General features: G+C 44.1%; 1 protein-coding gene across 6 annotated transcripts in view; it reads right to left on the bottom strand.

Moving 5' to 3' along the window:
- SMARCA2 (SWI/SNF related, matrix associated, actin dependent regulator of chromatin, subfamily a, member 2) overlaps window positions 1-20,637 on the bottom strand; it is a 216,339-nt gene that overhangs the window by 103,464 nt on the left and 92,238 nt on the right. For all 6 annotated transcript variants that reach the window (XM_023539439.2, XM_064290573.1, XM_064290571.1 and 3 more), the window contains exons 18-22: window positions 15,065-15,307; window positions 12,718-12,831; window positions 2,838-2,945; window positions 2,151-2,237; window positions 36-82 (exon numbers count right to left, since the gene is read on the bottom strand). In XM_023539439.2, the coding sequence (XP_023395207.2) occupies window positions 36-82; window positions 2,151-2,237; window positions 2,838-2,945; window positions 12,718-12,831; window positions 15,065-15,307 (599 nt within the window). The remainder of the gene's footprint in view (window positions 1-35; window positions 83-2,150; window positions 2,238-2,837; window positions 2,946-12,717; window positions 12,832-15,064; window positions 15,308-20,637) is intronic.

Here is a 20,637-nt window from a genome sequence, read left to right as displayed (position 1 = left end):
ACAATTTTCTGGAAAGAAAATATTTGAAGACCTACCCATTGATGACTCCACTGGAATAGCCCAGGTGTTCAGCAAAGGATTCCTACAAAAGACAGAAGAGTGGAAAAAATGATAGAAATGTTAAGTCGAAGAATACTTTTTTTGATGCGTTTACCCTATTACAGTTAAAGACAACAAAATAATAAATGAATAACCAAATACTTGTTACGGAATCTTTGGATTGAGACTCTGTTCTGTGAGTTGCAGCAAGCTGCTAGACTCTTGGAGTTGGATGACTGGGCCACGTCACTCATCAAACAGAGATGGGCACCTATGGACCCCAGGCTGAGCAAGGCAGGGGTCCAGAACAGCCCAAGGACACACCCTCACAGAGTTTAGAGTAGACTACTCAAGGAGCTTAATACAAGCAAGAACAGATCGGAATTAATTTGTAAATATAAATACATTGCAGGAATACTTAACAGTGAAAGTAATGGTGATGATTGCTACCGTTAGCTGCTGTGGAGTTGGCCCCTGGCTCACGGCGACCTTACACACAACGGTTCTATTGCACTGTGATCCATAGCATTTTCAATGGCTGTTTTTTTATAAGTACATGGCTAGGCCTTTCTTCCAAGGCATCTCTGGGTGGACTCGAACTGCCAACCTTTATCAGCTGAGTGCGTTAAGGGTTTATGCCACCTAGGGATTCCCTAGTGTTACTGCTGTTGTCATTTTACTCGGGTCTCAAACTTTCTTGCCTATAGATACTCTCCCCTGTGGACCTGAAGGCAACGGCAGTGCCAGGAATCTTGCTAATTCCCTACCACAGCTGGGACAGGACTCCAGGAAAGGGGGTTGTTGTTAGGTGCTGTCGAGTCGGCTCCGACTTATAGCGACCCCGTGTACAACACAATGAAACACTGCCTGGTCCTGCACCATCCTTACAATCCCTGTTACGCTCGAGCCCATTGTTGCAGCCGCTGTGTTAATCCATCTCTTTGAGCGTCTCCCTCTTTTTCACTAATCCTCTACTTTACCAAGCATAATGTCCTTCTCCAGGGACTAGTCCCTCCTGCTAACATGTCCAAAGTATGTGAGTTGCAGTCTTGCCATCCTTGCTTCTAAGGGGCATTCTGGCTGTACTTCTTCCAAGACAGATTTGTTCGTTCTTCTGGCAGTCCGTGGTATATTCGGTATTCCATGTAAAGGGGGAAGGTGTGTAATATATACCGTCACCTAAGAGTTGCGATAACCCATAGTAAGGGGGAAAAAGAAGAGAAAATCTTCCAAATAAAGAATACTCTAATTCATTGTTTTATACTGTGATGATTAAGTTTTAATTTTCCAGAAATCCTATTTAAAAAAAAAAAAATCAGCTGGTGCAGACACAGGAGCCCTGTGGTGAATTCCCGCTGTCTCCTGCTCATCTTGTGGGCAAGCAGGCCTGGCTGTGCCAACTAACTGCCGTCAGGCCATGTGTCTCAGCGGCCACACTGAGCAACAGACACCCAGTGGCGAATCCTCTTCATTCTTGCTCCAGTCGACTGCTCCCAGCGTGGTGAGACACTGTCGATTCAGGAAACTGAGTCACATGGAGTGAACTGGGCAGAAAAAGTCCTGGTCCCTGAGAATAGCTGACCTGAGACTGGAGCCCCAGGGTGAAACCACAGGTTTACATCGTCGCGACAGAAACCGAAAAGGAAGAAGTCGCCATGCAGGTCACAGACTCGAGCCGCCGTCTTCTCCAAAGAAGATATTTAAAGAACACCTGTCTCTCCAGCAGTCATAAATACATTATCCTAATACTTCCCACCACATCTTCCCAAGACACTTGGGTGTATTTCTCATTATCTTCAATTTCTGAGCTCTCCCCATAATGAGACAGTTCCCAGTACTTCGCTGAGCCCACTTAACGAGCCATCAGTCTCGACATTTCCTCATGACTTTACCATCTCATGAAATTCCAGGTGCTCTGGCCCTTGGGGTGCCTGTGAGGCTCCCCAAGCAGAAAACTCATGCCTGTTAATTCTGCCTGTCAAGCCAACGGAGCAAGCCCGTTCAACCGCCACACATGGGTTGCAACCCCGTTTCTCATCCTGCTTTGCTGTTCCTAACTCGCATCGGTGGGAATGGGGCAGCCGGGATGCAGACACGGAACACAGACCCACCTCGATGTGCTGGAACATATATGGGTGATTGCAGATTTTTCTCAGCTGCATGATGGTGTTCATGAGGGTCTTCGCGCCTCCTTTCCCCTGAGGACAGCGGGGAGGGTAAAAACAGAGCAGATTATTCAGGGGTCAGGTACTTCCAATCCTGAAAAGCTGGGCTTCTCTAGGGTGGGCAATGGATAGCGGGTCTTTTCAGTAACCTACACAACCTGTGGCCCGAGGCGCCTGTTATCAACAGCTGTTTTGCGAGTGAAATATAGCACCTTTCTCTTGATGCACGTACCCTACGGAAACATTAAGCCTTAGGGGACGATGCCACATTGATGGCTTTGTGGCATAACTGCTTATTCCCTGGGATTCTGGGAAGACAGGAATCAGAACAGATACCTGAGGAGTCAGAGTGGAGTTCAGAACCTTCTCGGGGCCACCCCACACTCAGGCAGAATATATTTTCTACAGGGTTGAATGAGCTAACTATTTTGGTGATAAGAAAATACTCCTCTTTTCTCCCCACCCCCCTACGTGGTTTGCAGTCGAGGGGTTAAATGATTTCCTTCGGCAGCTATGGCAGCTACAGAAGAGGCCCGGTGATGTCCCTGAGCTCATTAGCAGGAGCATGGACGCCCTTTCTGCGAACAGTCGATGCTGTGGCCACGAGAAGGCACGTCGTCCTCCGTAACGGACCTTCTTGTCTTTCTCAGAACCGTCTGTGAGGAGGATCCCCTTGGCCTGCATGTGGCGATACAGAATCTTCTGCAGAGCTGACATGTCGCACTTGATCACGTATTCCACCTGCGGGAAAGAGAACAGGAAGCAGGTAAGAGCTGGAGAGGAGCTGCCTGGTCTAAGAAGACTACTGAGACACTGCTGTGGCTCTCTTGCTTGAAGAAAGCCAAGTGCCATTCCTGGAACCATAGGGGACCTCTGTCTCCCCTTCTGGATTCATGGAGTGCTGGGAGGTAGAATACCATGGTCATCATTATTAAAGGTATCCCACCACCTGTCTGTCGGTCTGTCTACCGTGGTGGCTTACGTATTGCTGTGATGCTGGAAGCTATGCTACCGGTATTTCAAATACCAGCAGGGTCACCCATGGTGGACAGGTTTCAGCTGAACTTCCAGACTGAAACAGACTAGGAAGAAGGACCTGGTGATCTACTTCCAAAAATTAGTCAACAAACACCTTATAGTTCACAACAGAACATCGTCTGACTAGTTTGCTTTGGACACGTCATGGGGAGGGATCAGTCACTGGTGAAGTGGACAGACATCGAGAATGAGGGAGACCCTTCGCGAGCTGGACTGGCACAAGAGCTGCAACGACGGACTTGACCGTGGCGGTGATCACGAGGATGATACAGGACCGGGCAACGTTTTATTCTGCTGTGCATGAGATCACCAGGAGTCAGAGACGACTTGATGGCATTTATCTATCTAACCACCCATCTAGCCACCTACCTATCTATTAAAGGTATCATTACGTCAGTGGGACCTTCACAAGGTTACATGTGACTGCGGCCGGATCATGCTTTCTGAAATGGCTTCGCTTGCTCCATATTTGAGAGAGTGTGGCTTTTAAGCAGTTCAAAGGGGTTCAACACAGTACATTTCTGGTATTTCCTCTGTTTCCCAACTACACCCTCTTTCAAAGGAATGGAAGGCTTTTAGGAAAACAGTGACTGGTCAGTATTTTATGATATTCTTTGTGAATCATTTTTAAAATGTTCACGTGTGGCTGCTATCCCCAAACGAGTCCTAAAATGAGATTTATAGCAGTCCTAGGTTGACTAGCTTTAGCCTCTGCTTCCAAGACACAAGAGGATGCGACCTATTCACGACAACAGGTGAAGAAAGAAATTAATCCACAATTGGATGGAGCTTTATGACCATCAAAAAGGAGAATGGGGCCTTGTGTGCTTCCAGTTGAAAGACTACAAAAATCCAATTTAAAACATTTAAAGGGGATTCACATGCCAAGGCTTATCACACACCTGCAAGGCTTCTCCTGGTGTGTAAAAACTGGCCTTGATTATCTCCTATTATTGTTTTTCTTTATTAAAAAGATCCCAACCCTACGAATGTGCAATTTTCATCATCAATGTCAGATTAGTGTCTCGAAATCCGCAGAATGTGATTAAAAGTGAATCAGCGAGCTGCCTAATGTTTATTAAACTGATTAAAACCGACCAGGTTATTTTCAGCTCCGGGGGCGAAGGAGAGGAGGTCACAGACGAAGAGAAGCTGAATATTCATTCCATGGGTGCTGTCGAAGGAACCTGGCAGGCCAGCTGGGACCACAGTTAATAGTCTTCCGTCATCCGTGCTGATGCCCCAAAGCAGGAGAGAGAAAGGCTTGCTCTTTGGCAGGCAGGTAACCCACCAAAAACGTGTCTTAGTTTTTAATAACCTTCTTGGCCAGGGAGGGGGAAAAATCTCTCTGGTTTAATGAGTATGAACGGGCTTAATATAGGCTTCGTGATTTCGGAATCTCATCATGCTATGTTTTTAAAGTACTTGTACTTTTTCAAGAGCTGTTAACTCTCAACGAAATTTCATCACGGTGAAGAGAGTTGTTATACAACTTCAAATGTCAACAAACAGGATGATATTAAGTACAACATTTTACACATATATATTTATAAAATATATATATATATATAAGTGAGCTCTAAGTACCGACCCTGTGCAAAGGGTCTTATTTGCCTTTTTTCATTTAACTTCTACCACACCTCTGTGACCTGGTTACGTACGTTGTTGTTGTTACTGCCATGAAGTTGCCAAGTCGGCTCTGACTCATGTAACCATGAAGGAAACGCTGTCCAGTCCTGTGCCATCTTCACGATCATTGTTATGCTGGAGTCCATTGTTGAGGCCACTGTATATTTGCAGTGGCTTCCAACCTAGGGGGCTCATCTTCCTGAACTATACTACAATGTTCTGTTATAATCCATAGTGTCTTCACTGACTAATCTTCAGAAGTAGATTGCCAGGCCTTTCCTCCTAGTCTGTCTTAGTCTGTCAACTCTACTGAAACCTGTCCACCACGGGTGGCCCTGCTGGTATTTGAAATACTGATAGCCTAGCTTCCAGCATCATAGCAACAGGCAAACCACTATAGTAGAACAAAGTCACAGATGTGTGGTGGAATCTGTATGTTAAAAATCAATAAAGCTTGATTTTTTATTTTTAAGAGACAAGTGAACATAAATGGAAGTCCAGATATCTTCTGTCCGCATGCCAATGGATTACTAGCAAACACACACACACACACCTGTGTGCGTGAGCTCTGGAAATCCCTGCCCTGAAGATCACTGATCCTGAAGGGTTGGGTGATTCGTCATGCCGCTATTCAATGAGGTTGCGCCTCGTCGACACAGTCTCCAGAGCCTGTTGACCTTTGACACCATGCATCCTATTTCTGGTACAATCCCTGTGCTTTCTATCCCAGCCCAAGTGCAGTACAATGCACGGAGTGTGGACAACGAACAGCTATGTGTTGAGAAAGCAAGAGACGGCTCAGTTCTAAAGTAGACATACACACCCACAGTGAAGAGGCAAGAGAAGCTCCTATGACAATCACGCCATCTTAAACCCTGTTGGGTCCGACTTCACCCCGAAAAACGTGATGGCACTGGATTAGTATGCAAATGTGAAAATTCCTCAAAATATGCTGATGCTGTAGGAAATGCAATTTGTGACCCTTAGCAGGGAGGTTTCCATCAACAAGTAATGCTTGTGAGAGCCACCGGAGTTATTTCTGTTCAAATTATATACAAAGCCGAGGTGCCAACTTCATGTACAAGCTAATTAAAACAAAAACAAAAACCAAACCTATTGCCCTAGAGTCAGTTCTGACTCATAGTCACCCTACACGACAAAGAAGGGCTGCCCCGTAGGGTTTCCAAGGCTGTAATCTTTACGGAAGCAGATTGCCAGGTCTTTTCTTCCACAGAGGCACTGGGTGGGTTTGAGCTGCTGACCTTTTGGTTAGCAGCCAAGTCATTTAACCACTGCGCCACCAGGGCTTCTCACATGCTAGGTATCTCCTGACAATTCTTTTATGAGTAAATAATCATATCAGTTCCCTACAAGGAGCCAAATCAGACAGTTATATTGGCCCAGATTCTCTTCCCATATAACCTTGTAGAGGCATGCAAGCTTTATTCATAGTCTCTGTCTGAATGCTATCCTTCAATTATAATTTCTGTTCCAAACAGGACACGCTACTGAAGCAATGTTGTTGTTAGGTGCCATCGAGTCGGTTCTGACTCATAGTGACCCTATGCACAACAGAACGAAACACTGCCCGGTCCTGTGCCATCCTTAACAATCGTTGTTATGCTTGAGCTCATTGTTGCAGCCACTGTGTCAACCCACCTCGTTGAGGGTCTTCCTCTTTTCTGCTGACCTTGTACTCTGCCAAGCATGATGTCCTTCTCCAGGGGCTCATCCCTCCTGACAACATGTCCAAAGTATGTAAGATGCAGTCTGGCCATCCTTGCTTCTAAGAAGCATTCTGGTTGTACTTCTTCTAAGACTGATTTGTTCATTCTTTTGGCAGTCCATGGTATATTCAATATTCTTCGCCAACACCACAATTCAAAGGTGTCAATTCTTCTTCAGTCTTCCTTACTCATTGTCCAGCTTTCACATGCATATGATGCAATTGAAAATACCATGGCTTGGGTCAGGCACACCTTAGTCTTCAAGGTGACATCTTTGCTCTTCAACACCTTAAAGAGGTCCTTTGCAGCAGATTTACCCAATGCAGTGCGTCTTTTGATTTCTTGACTGCTGCTTCCATGGGTATTGATTGTGGATCCAAGTAAAATGAAATCCTTGACAACTTCAATCTTTTCTCCGTTTATCATGATGTTGCGTACTGGTCCAGTTGTGAGGATTTTTATTTTCTTTATGTTGAGGTGCAATCCATACTGAAGGCTGTGGTCTTTGATCTTCATTAGTAAGTGCTTCAAGTCCTCTTCACTTTCATTAAGCAAAGTTGTGTCATCTGCATAACGCAGGTTGTTAATGAGTCTTCCTTCAATCCTGATGCCCCATGCTCTTTCATATAGTCCAGCTTCTTGGATTATTTGCTCAGCATACAGATTGAATAGGTATGGTGAAATAATACAACCCTGACGCACACCTTTCCGACTTTAAACCACTCAGTATCCCTTTGTTCAGTCCGAACAACTGCCTCTTGGTCTATGTAAAGGTTCCTCGTGAGCACAATTAAGTGTTCTGGAATTCCCATTCTTCGCAGTGTCATCCATAATTTGTTACAATCCACACAGTCAAATGCCTTTGCATAGCCAATAAAACACAGGTAAACATCCTTCTGGTATTCTCTGCTTTCAGCCAGGATCCATCTGACATCAGCAATGATATCCCTGGTTCCACGTCCTCTTCTGAAACCAGCCTGAATTTCTAGCAGTTCCCTGTCGATATACTGCTGCAGCCATTTTTGAATGATCTTCAGCAAAATTTTGCTTGCGTGTGGTATTAATGATATCGTTCTATAATTTCCACATTCGGTTGGTTCACCTTCCTTGGGACCAGGCATAAATATGGATCTCTTCCAGTCAGTTGACCAGGAAGCTGTCTTCCATATTGCTTGGCATAGATGAGTGAGCACCTCCAGCGCTGCATCTGTTTGTTGAAACATCTCAGTTGATACTCCATCAATTCCTGGAGCCTTGTTTTTCGCCAATGACTTCAGAGCAGCTTGGACTTCTTCCTTCAGTACCATCGGTTCCTGATCATATGCCAACTCTTGAAATGGTTGAACATTGACTAATTCTTTTTGGTATAATGACTCTGTGTATTCCTTCCATCTTCTTTTGATGCTTCGTGCGTCGTTTAATATTTTCCCCGTGGAATCCTTCACTATTGCAACTCGAGGCTTCAAGTTTTTCTTCAGTTCTTTCAGCTTGAGAAATGCCGAGCGTGTTCTTCCCTTTTGGTTTTCCATCTCCAGCTCTTTGCACTTGTCATTTTAATACTTTACTTTGTCTTCTTGAGAGGCCGTTTGAAATCTTCTGTTCAGTCTTTTACTTCATCATTTCTTCCTTCTGCTTTAGCTGCTTGACGTTCAAGAGCAAGTTTCAGAGTCTCCTCTGACATCCATCTTGGTCTTTTCTTTCTTTCCTGTCTTTTCAGTGACCTCTTGCTTTCTTCATGGGTGATGTCCTTGATGTCATTCCACAACTCGTCCGGTCTTCGGTCACTAGGGTTCAATGCGTCAAATCTATTCTTCAGATCATCTCTAAATTCAGGTGGGAAGTACTCAAGGTCATATTTTGGCTCTCGTGGACTTGATGGAACAGACCATCAATTGCTCATTTGCAAGTTCAAGCTGAAACTGAAGAAAATCAGAGCACGTCCACCGGAGCAATGAGCTTACTCTAAAGTTCATGTGTATGATACATGACCACTTGGTTAACTGGGACTTTTAAGCAATAGGATTAAATTTATGGAAGCCCTGTGTTCTGGAATCTACGGGCTGAGAGAAGAACAAAGTAATGGTTCATAATATTGAGCGTTCCAAACTTTTAGATAATGAATATACAAGGTGCCCACTGAAGCAAAGCTTCTGGTTGCTATTGTTCATACAAAATATATCAAAATCAGGATCTATTTTAGGCACATCGATCTCTAGTTAACGTCAGACATCGCGTATGTCTGTGAACACATTTAGATCTCTATAAGCAAATTGTGGTACATCCACACTGTGGAACCGTATTCAGCAAGACAAATGAACCAGCTATTGGTACTTGCAACAACATGGGTGAATCTCAAATGCATTTTGGCCAGTGAAAGAAATGAAAGCATTACGTACGGTCTGAATTCACTCATAAGACATTCTGGAACAGGCAAAGCCACAGGATGGAGAACAGGTGAGTAGCTGCAAGAGGTAAAGAGTGGGGGGAACTTTCGGGGGCAGGGGGGCTGCTGGAATTGTTCAGAACTTTGATCTCGAGGGTGGTTAACATGACTATGCATTTGTCAGACCTCATAGCACTATACACCAGAAAATGAATTTTACTGTGTATACATAAGAAAACAAAAGTAAAATATATATATTCCCTGAGTGACCTTTTTTTTCCTGCATAAAAACATCTGAGAATTACTGCTATGGAAGCGTCTAGCCTTTCCTACCACCAAGCATAATTCCTTTCAGCATTCTTTATGTGGTTTCAGTGGGATATACATGTTTTTGTTTGTGGCTACCAGCAGAGGGTGGCAGAAGAAACCTCCTAACTCCAAGGATGATGGTTCAATGGCCAGTGTTGCCCAGGTTAAAAAAAAAACCCTAAGGAGACAGAAAAGGACAGCGAGAACACGGGCAGAGCCATGCCAACAACAGCCACACACACACACAGTCATCAGTCCACATACCTTGAAAGGTTTACGAGGACAGAGAGATGGGAGGTCCCCAGGAAGCACAGGACAAGAGAACAGTGAGAAAGAACTGGAAGCGACGGGAAGGTGGAGCTCTCAGTTAACAGCAGAAGCAGCGACGTGAGTAGGAGATGAGGACGGTGCAGCTGCAGCTGTCACTGGCTGACTGCTTAGCAGGAGCCTGCATAGCGTTACGATCACTGTCGTTGCTGGCTGCCGCCCAGTCAGTTCCGACTTCCAGCGACCACACGTGTGCAGAGTAGAACTGCTCCATAGTTTTCAAGGCTGTGACCTTTCGGAAGCAGATCGCCAGGCCTGTCTTACGTGCCTCTGGGTGGGCTCAAACCTAAAACCTTATGGCTAGTAGTCAAGTGCTTAAATATTTGCACCACCTAGAGACTCCTGTTAAGGGCATGACTCCGTCTACTCCTCACGACAATTCTGCAAGGCGGGCATTATTTATTTTCCAGTTCCTGGAGTAGAACCCCAGTTCCATTTGGGTTAGATGAATTGCCCAAGTTCATACAGCTAGTAAGAGAAGGGGAATGTGGCTCAGACCCATCCCCACTCCAAATGGCAGAACCCATGCTGCCCACTCCCCAGGCACATAATGTCAATGTCTGCAATGCTTGATCGTATTAATTATTACTTCTGTCTTCTCCCATGCCATAGACTCTAGACATGTAATCCTATTGCTTACAAATCTCAATGTTACCTTTCTGGAGAAGGTAGCCTGTCCATAAATAATACCACACACAGAAGAGGCAGTCAAGAAATCATTGGGCAAATCTGCTCCAAAAGGCCTCCTTAAAGCGTTAAAAAGCAAAGATGTCACTCTGAGGACTAAAGTGCACCTAACTGAAGCCCTGGTATCTCCAGTTAGCTCATGTGCACGCGAAGGCTGGACGAGGAATAAGGAAGACCAAAGAAGAACTGAGGCATTCAAATTATGGTGCTGGCAAAGAATACTAAATATACCATGGACTCCCAGAAGGACGGAGCCCTGGTGGCACGCTGGTTCAGAGCTCGGCTGCTAACCAACAGGTCAGCAGTTTGAATCTAGCAGCCACTCCTTGGAAACCCTATTGGGCAGTTCTAATCTATGAGTCAGAATTGATTTGATGGCAATGGGTTTGGTTTTGGCCAGAAGAACGAACAAATCTGTCTTGGAGGAAGTACACCAAGGTGCTCTTTAGAAGCAAGGATAGAGAAAATTTGTCTCGCTTACTTGGAAACATCGACAGGAAAGACCAATCACCGGAGAAGAACATCACACTTGGTAGAGGGCCAGTGAGAGAGAGGAAGATCCTCAACGGGATGGGCTGACACAGTGGCTGGAACAATGGGCTCAAACATAGCAACGACTGTGAGGATGGCACAGGACCAGGCAGTGTTTTGTTCTGTTGTACACGGGGTCGCTCTGAGTCGGAACCGACTCTATGACACCTAATGACAACATGGGGTGTTGTACAAATATCCATAACATTCAATCCCCAAGATGCCTTCACAAGAAAGATAAATGAGGGTTCATCTTTAAATATTCAGGCTCTGGCTGGGATAAGTATGCAATAAGAAACATCTTTATTTCTTTTTCTGACTGTTAATGAGTAGGGAATTAGGGAATAAAACTCTCTATTAGCAAAGCAATCAACTTGGTGCGCTCTCTTGCCAACTCCCACTTAAAACTGAACAGGGTGAACCGGTCTGTCCAAAAACGGAGCTATGACACAGAAAAACGCCATGATGCAAAATCAAACCTTTCAGAGTTGGCCCATCTAAACAGAAACTCAAATTCAGCGTATTTCGTGCCACAAATCATGTACAAGACCAAACAGTCCATCTTGGAAAGAATGACACTTTGAATGCAAACATGTGTGGTTCCAAATATGATCAGAGACAGATGAAACTTATGCTCCAGTCCAACCAAAATCTCGAGCCCTGAAAACTCAGTAGCTAAAAAGCAATCTGAGAAATATTCACCTAAAATGTTCCCCAAAACTCTGCTTTTATGGTGAAGGGAAAGAACCAGGTCCCAGAGTCACGAGGTGATGGGTTTGTTATTTGCAGGGACTCTATTTTTAACTTACTACGAGGACCATGACACCCCAAGCATCAGGTATTTAATAAACATTCAAGAAACCTGATGAAGATTGACTCTGCCCTTCGATAACAATAACGCGAGGCCCCAACCCAAATCCTTATTTGAATAAAAAAAAAAATTTGAATAGCAAGTAGAAAAACGCTGAAGTGCCTAGAGCAGTGAACTCAACGAGGTAACGTAAAAAAAAACAAAAACCAAAAAAACTGAAGTTAAAATGCAGTAAGACTCTTACCACCCACCATGTGGATGAACCTTGAAAATACCACACGAGAGAAATAAGTCGAGTTGCAAAAGGACAAATACCGTATGCTCTCACTTACATGAAATACGCGAATTTATAGAATCCAAAGCTTATTAGTAGCTGCCAGGGGTGGGAGGGAGGGCGAGAAGGGGCAGCGGCGCTTAGGGAGCAGTGAGTTTATGTCTGTGGGGGAGGAACAATTTGCACAAGGAGAGAGAGGACGGTTGCACACCTGGAAGGATGTCATCACTGTCACTGAGTTGCACATGCAGAAATGGTTGAGCTGGTGTGTGCTGTGCTATGTCGATTTCTACCACAATAAAAATAAATAAATAAATGACAAGATTCAATGCATTTGATAATTCTATAAAATCTGTCCTAAAGAGCGTGTGGAAATGTCTCTTCTTTCTCTACAAAATCCTCTAGCTCTATCAAACAAAAAAGGACTCTAAAATAACTCCCAAAACAAACCAACAAAAAACCAAACCCACTGCTGTCAAGTCGATTCCAACTCATAGCGACCCTAAAGGACAGAGCAGAACTGCCCCACAGGGTTTCCAAGGCTGTAAATCTTTACAGAAGGAAACTGCCACACCTTTCTCCCGCGGGACAGCTGGGGGGTTTGAACTGCCAACCATTCAGTTAGCAGCCGAGCACTTAACCACTGCACCACCAGGGCTCCTTTTCCAAGGTACCTGCAATTAAAATACCAGCCCGCCGAAAGCTGTTTCACAACACAGCTGCAGGTGCAGGCACTTCAAAGATTCAGAGATACTTCCAGGGGGCAAGAACCCACAACTTCTGAATTGGCCACCTACTTTTTCTGGAAGCTGGGATTCTACTTCTTTCTTCAGTCTCCGCAGCAGAAAGGGTCTCAACACCTTATGGAGACGTCGGATGATCAGTATAGTTTCTTCCTCATTCAAGTCCACCTGCAAGAGACTCTCAGGTGAATTCGACTTTCAGAGAAGCTTGTTGCTTGTCATAATGTCTTACATCACTAGCTATTAGCGTCAATACATAATTGAAATTGTATTTTCCTGAAGGCCAGGTCATGTACACCTCAGGACTCCCTCCCCACCTGCCTATACAGTCTACCCGGATGTCCTTATCTTAATGCTGAATTCTGCAGAAAAGGATCACTAGTTTTAGGTCAATAGTATTGACAGCCCAGAATTTATTAGATGGGACAGCCAATTAAGGCTGATGGAAGAATTGGGATAGAACGGGAGAAGGCAGGCAGTAGTTATCGTGTTACCAATGGCGAATGTGCTTGGCTGCTAACCAAAATGTTGGAGGTGCCAATCTGCCCACAGGTGCCTCAGAAGAAAGGCCTGGCAACCCCCTTCTGAAAAATCAGCCATTGAAAAACCCTTGGAGCGGTGTTCTACCCTGACACCCATGGGGTTGCCATGAGTTGGAGCTGACTTGATGGCAACTGGTTACCGGTTTATTTAAGGCTGGATCATTAAGTCAGGCCCTTAACTTATGCAGTCTCAGATACAGGAAAAAACAGGGAATAAAGGCTTGAACCCGCAAAGAGGAAGAACATGAGCAGACCCAGTTTATGCTGGTGAGGTGGTAAGTTCCTCTACCTCACTCCTTTTCTCTGCCCCAATCTTGGGCCAGTTTAGCCTTATTTATTAAAAATCCCTTGCTTTCCCTTTCATCTTCCTCTATTAGCCCTTAGGGGGTACAGTTGTTTGGCACAACTTTCTACAAACAGGCAGCCCAATTAATTACTGGCAAATGGCAGATGTACCTCCCAAGTGCCTCAAAATTAGAGGGGCAAACAGTTCAAACAGAAATTTTCCCAGTGCACTCTGCTCTGGATTTTCATTCCTGGAGCTAAAAAACCACTAATCAAAACGACATGTGCCCATTTATTTTCTTCAATGGCCCATGTCTTCCTTTCCTAAATGGGCTCCACGAGAAGGGAGCTGGAGAAATGAGAGGAACAATGATGAGAAATTTCCAAATGGTCACTCCAGGATTTGAGGAGTATTTATGCACAAACAAGATTGAAGCTCCTCATACTAGAATCTGAAGAAAAAAAGAACAAAAAAGTGTGCCAAGTATTAATGTAAACAAGTTCTCGCCTATACTCAGACTCTTCAGGTCGAAATACTTTCAAGGGCAGCTCAGATTTATAACGAGGAAACGCTCGCTTTAATGTCCGCGTTGAGCTGGCTGAACTGGTCTGGTTAAAGTAACTCAACGAGTATCTCCAAGCTCACGCTCCCTGCAGCTCCTCACAGTTATCCAACCCCTCTGGTCTGCAGCCTCTTTGGTGGGTGAGCAGACATGTCGGCACAAACACAAAGCATTAGGATGGCCCCGCATCACTAAGTCTGTTTTCTTGGGTGAGGACAATAACCCTTGAATGTGAACATGTCTGTCCATCAATTGGCTCCCATTAGGAAGTGACATCATGAAACCCGGTAACGGTTTTCTGTAGCAGCAATGGAGCCCTGGTGATACAGGGGTTAAGTGTTCATCTGCTAACCAGAAGTTCAGCAGTTCGAATCTACCACCCACTCCTTGGAAACCCTATCCGGCAGTTCTTCTCTGTCCTATAGGGTTGCTATGAGTTGGAAACGACTCAATGGCAATGCGTTTGGTTTTCTTTTTAATGTTCTCAGGCATTACAGAGATCCCCAGGTGGCACAAATGGTTTACACTCAACTACCAATTGAAAGGTTGGCATTTCGAACCCACCCAGTGGTACTGTGAAAGAAAGCCCTGGAAATCTGCTTCCACTAAGATTGCCCGTTGCGGTAGACTGTGCTGACTCATAGAGACCCTATAGGACAGAGCTGAACTGCTCCAAAGGGCTTCCAAGGCTGTAATCTTTACAGAAGCAGACTATCATATCTTTCTCTCGGAGTGGCTGGTGGGTTCGAACCACTGACCTTTAAGTTAGCAGCCCAGTGCTTCAACCATTGTGCCACCAGGTCTCCTTCTGTTAAGATTACAGCTAAGAAAACCCTACGGGGCACAGTTCTAGTCTGTAACACATGGGGTCGCTGTGAGTCGGAATCAACTAGCCAGCAATGGGTTTGATATTTTATTATTTTTGGGGGGGGGCGGGGGGAGGGTTTAGCGTTCCTCACTTTAGACCATTTCACTGACCAGCAGTAGAAAACCCAAAAGTGAGATCCGTACCCTTTCTCCAGTCATGGCAAATGGGGCATTGAACCACTGCTCGAAGGTGCTGCAGCTCTTGAAAATCGTGGGGAGGAGGAAATTGAGAAGGGCCCAAAGCTCAGGGAGCTTGTTCTGCAGCGGGGTCCCCGTCAGGAGGACCCTTCTTGGGGCCACATAGTGAGTGTTCAAGACCTGAGTCAGCTTGCAGTGGTGGTTCTTCATGCGGTGGCCTTCGTCCACGATCATGTATTTCCACCGGATCTGTAACCAGGAGGAAGAGCCAACAGGTGGTGAGCCATAGAACATCAGTGCATAAAACGCAACTATCGCCGATCGGTGAGTGGTGATGTGGAAGACCAAAGACACGGTATGGCGTGATATTCCTTACAATACAAGCATCTCAACAAACAGTCGTTCTATATGCCTCATAGTAGAGATAATACTTTGATAACCGTCCATTCTCTATGCCCGATAATATTTTGAAATACATATGCAGAAGACAACATCACATAATAATGGAATGCTAATAACGAGAAACCCTGGTGTTGTAGCGGTTAAGAGCTCAGCTGCTAACCAAAAGGCTGGCAGTTTGAATCCACCAGCCATTCCTTAGAAACCCTAGGGGGCGGTTCTACTCTGTCCTATGGGGTCACTATGAATCAGAATCGACTGTTGGCAATGGGCTTGGTTTGGTTTCATCACTGTGAACTCACCCTAGGCCCTTCCTAAGTTTAAGGAGCCTTTGTGATAGAGGTTAAGAGCTCAGCTGCTAACTAAAAGGTTGGCAGTTTGAATCCACCAGCCGCTCCTTGGAAACTCTATGAGGCGGTTCTACTCTGTCTTATAGGGTCGCTATGAGTGGGAAACAACTCCACGACAACAGGTTTGGAAAACAATAATGTTCCTTAGGGGCCAGGTGACTCCAAACAACCCTTTTCCAGAGGAGGACACTTGGGCCCAGAATGAATGCTTCCACCCTACTCATTACTGGGACCAGCACTAGATTCTGCCTCTCCCCATCCAAGGCGCCTTTTATTAAGACGACATCGCAGCTCCTTTCCCAGATTGCAATGGTCAGGCTACCTCTGCACATAGTGAGTGTAGATTACAGATCTCCATCTGGGGGAGAAGTTAATGACTGATTCTTCCAAGATGGTGCTGGCAGGTACCTACACGAACCAGAATGGACTCAACTGCAACTGGTTTCGTTTTGTTTTATTTGTGTAACTGAGATACTCTGTCGTAGCTTAGAAGCTCCACTAAAACCTGTCCACCATGTGTGCCCTGTTGGTATTTGAAACACCGGTGACGTAGCTTTCAGCATCACAGCAACATGCAAGCCACCGTGGTACAACTGATAGAGTAGCAAGAAAGGCCTGGCAACCTATTTCCCAAAATGAGTCAATGAAAACCTGAGGGATCACAACAGAAAATTGTCTGATGAGGTGCGGGAAGACGAGGCTCCCACCCCCCACCCCCCCAGCTTGGAGGGTATTACACAAGAGCTGCAACAATGGACTCAAGCATACCAATGACGGTGAAGACAGCGCAGGAACGGCCAACGTTTTGTTCTGTTGTACATAAGGTCTCCATGAGGTGGAGCTGACTCGATGCCAGCTAACAACCACAACATAGCTGAGATGCTCTTGGCCCCATACCTTCTGTTCTATTACATTCCTGGCTACTAGCATTAAGGCTTGGCTCAATGTTCCTCTTAATCTGTTTTAAAAAATATGAGTTAGTTGCCAACACTTTAAAGTTGGACTATTTCACCCAGAAATCTGGACCTCCAGCTTCTTCAAAAAAAAAAATCAGAAGATCTGGCAACACCGGGCTCTCAGCTCACGCATGTACCTCCCCTGCGAGGCCCTACAGGAAGGGATCCGGGCCTGCCGGCTCTGTTTTAAGATTTCTAAAATGAAAGGTACATTCACCGGCAGAGAGGAAAATTCCAAAATATCATTCCTCCATGTATGCCCAAACTGCAGAATGAAACACGGATACTCTCCCAAGACGACTATCACTTAGAAGCTCAAGAAGTCCCAGAGGACATGAACCTCCTTCCTAAGTCTACACCCAACCCCTTCCCTCTCTGACACCTTGCCCTTCAGCCCTCGCCAAGGTCCCTGTTCATCAGTTCTTAAAGTGAGAACAGTGAGGAATATTCCACTGAACCCAGCCATTCCCTAAAAAATTGCGGCAACAGCCAAGACAAGCATCTGGTGCTCACAGATCCCCTGATCCCACTGCAAAGCCCCTAGAGAGAGGGAGGAGGCAGAGTGTTCTGTATAGTCCTTGATTTCTTGTTAGATGTGCCAGTAAAGCCAGGGAGAAAGGAACAGAACCACCAGGCAGGCCGGGATATACAGGTAAAAGAAACCACAAGAGTTTTGTTCTCTCCTTCCTCAGTTACCTCCAGGAAAGTGTTTAAGAATCATTAAAGTTGTGCCATCAATTGCCCCCAACTTACCAATATCCTTGAAAAGAGGTCAGCAGACAGAAGCATATTTTAATAAACATTCTAAACCTACTTTCCTGCCTAACTTAGCTTATGAAATAGCAAACAAAGAGCCAGAGGCCTCTGATTTTGCTACAGGGTCTACTGCTAATTAGGTCTTCCACTTGGAAAAAACGACTACCCGTTTCTATAGCTCCATCTCTCCAGTAACAAATAAAAGCAAGGCATCTCGTTACCCGGCGTCTCCGGTGGATTTGAAACACACATACGGAAGACGTGATGTGAATTTTTTTTTTAAGGATCTCGAATGTACAAACACATTCCCATAGTAATATGGAAAAGATGTTATTTTTTGACACTGCCAAGTTCGTTTCTGACTACAAGGATCAGGAACACAGCCTTGCTGCTGGTGCCATCTCAATTATTCACCCTTCCCTGGGGACACACTGTCTTTATGTTATTTCCTGTGATGCCATGGAGGGAAATCTCTGTTCCCAGAGCAAAGGCTTAATGCAGACACAGAACAGACCCCAGAAATAGGGATTCTGGTCCGTTCTGGCCATAACTTAGTTTCGGCTTATAGTGCTTTCAAAATACCACGGAGTAGAGAAAATTACCAAAGGGGAAAAAAAAGAAATTAAGTTTTTATGCTTGTTCCATGAAAGAAACAACTTCATTCATTCTACACAAGTACATCAGGAGACAAGAAGGTATAAATGGAAAAAAAAAGGAAAAATTTCTATTCTGTGGCTAAAGGACAATTCAGAACATACAAACTCGGAGACCTAGGGGCCACAGTTAGAAAGCAACTCTTCATCACCTCCAAATAAAGAGTTACAGGGAACAGCCCTGAGTAATTCCAACAACGTTGGTGGTGGCAGGTGCCCTCGAGCTGATTCTGACTCCTGGTGACCCCATGTGACAGAACAGAGCTGCCCCACAGCGTTTGCTTGGCTGTCACCTTTACGGGAGCAGATTGCCAGGCCTTTTTTCTGTGGAGCCGCTGGGCTGATCCAAACCACCAAACTTTCAGTTGGCAGTGGAGAGCTAAGCCTTTTGTGCCACCCAAACCCAAACTCAAAAACTCACTGCCGTTGAGTCAATTCCGACTCATAGAGACACTATAGGGTTCCCAAGGCTATGAATCTTTACAGGAACAGACTGCCGTATCTTTCTCCTGCACAGCCACTGGTGGTTTTGAACTGCTGAACTTACGGTTAGCAGTTGATCACTTTCACCACTGCACCACCAGGGCTCCTTAATTCGCACAATAACAGCCCATTATTTTACCAAGAAATAACTAGAACTGGGCAAGCACAAAGGAGCCCTGGTGGCACAGTGGTTAAGAGCTTGGCTACTAACCAAAAGTTGGCAGTTTGAATTCACCAGCCACTCCTTGGAAACCCTATGGGTCAGTTCTACTCTGCCCTATAGGGTCGTTATGAACCAACTGGATGGCAACAGGTTTGGGGACAAGTACAAACGCCATAGCCTGGATAATGTTCGCATGGAGAAGACCATGTGGAGAGTGCCTGCTTGTCTGTGGAGAGATGAAGGCCTAGAAGAAGCGAAGTTACATTTCCCACAATATCCCAGGGTGACAGAAGCAATTCCTGCTTTCAGGAGCATGCTCAGGGCCATGGGGGAGTAAAAGGGTTGCTTAAGGACCCCAGGTGATTGTTTTTAAGAGGTGTAAGCCCATTAACTAGGAGGAGAGAGGTCAGAGTCCCAGAAGGAAGCATGCCCACCAAAACAATAGCATTCATAAAAGTACAACCTGTGACCCAAAAACGTATCAGCATTTGAAAGAGTGAGGAAGAGAGAGAAAGGGGTGGGGAGGGGTACATCTAGTGATCAAACTATACTTGTGAGTATTATATAAATATACTAGTGAGTATCACATAAATGTACTAGCGAGCATCACATAAATACACTAGCAAGTATCATACAAATGCACCACCAGGTATCATACAAATACACTAGTATACAAATATACTAGTGAGTGTAATATCAGTACACTAGTGAGTATCATACAACTACACTAGCAAGTGTAATATAAATACACTAGTACCATATAAATACACTAGTATGACATAAATACACTAGTATCATGTAAATACACTAGTGAGTATCCTATAACTACACTAGTGAGTATACACTAGTGAGTATCATATAAACATACTAGAAACTATAATATAATTACATCAGTGAGTATCATATAAACACAGTAGCGAGTATAATATAAATACACTACTGAGTATCATATAAACACATTAGTGAGTATAATATAAATACGCTAGCAAACATAATATAAATACACTAGTGAGTATCATATAAACACACTAACGAGTATACTACAAATACACTAGTGAGTATAATATAAATACACTAAAACAAAAAACACTAGCAAACATAATATAAATACACTAGTGAGTATACTCACTAGTGTATTTACATTATTATACTCTGCCCTATAGGGTTGCTATGAGTCGGAATCGACTCGACAGCAGCGGGGAGCGGGTTTTAGTGAGTATACTACAAATACACTAGTGAGTATCATATAACTACACTAAAAAAAACTAGTGAGTATAAATACATAAACACACTAGTGAGTATAATATAAATACACTAGCAAGAACAATATAAATATACTAGTGAGAATACTATAAATACACTAGTGAGAATAATCTAAATATGCTAGTGAGTATAATATAAATACAGTAGTGAGTATCATATAAGCACACTAGCAAGTATCATACACTAGTGAGAATAATATAAACATACTAGTGAGTATAATAAACACACTAGTGATTATAATATAAATACCCTAGTGAGAATAATGTAAATATACTAGTGAGAATAATATAAATATACTAGTGAGTATAATATAAATACACTAGTTAGTATCATACTACTACACTAGCAAGTATAATATAAATATTCTAGCGAGTATAATATAAACACACTAGTGAGTATAATATAAATACCCTAGTGAGAATAATATAAATATACTAGTGAGTATAATATAAACACATTAGCGAGAATAATATAAATATACTAGTGAGTATAATATAAATACCCTAGTGAGAATAATGTAAATACACTAAAAAAAAAATAGTGAGTATAATATAAA

This window comes from Loxodonta africana, chromosome 9 (assembly GCF_030014295.1).
Source record: "Loxodonta africana isolate mLoxAfr1 chromosome 9, mLoxAfr1.hap2, whole genome shotgun sequence".
NCBI classification, from domain to species: domain Eukaryota; kingdom Metazoa; phylum Chordata; class Mammalia; order Proboscidea; family Elephantidae; genus Loxodonta; species Loxodonta africana.
Note: the sequence above shows the minus strand (reverse complement) of the source record. Positions and strands in the feature narration are given on the sequence as shown.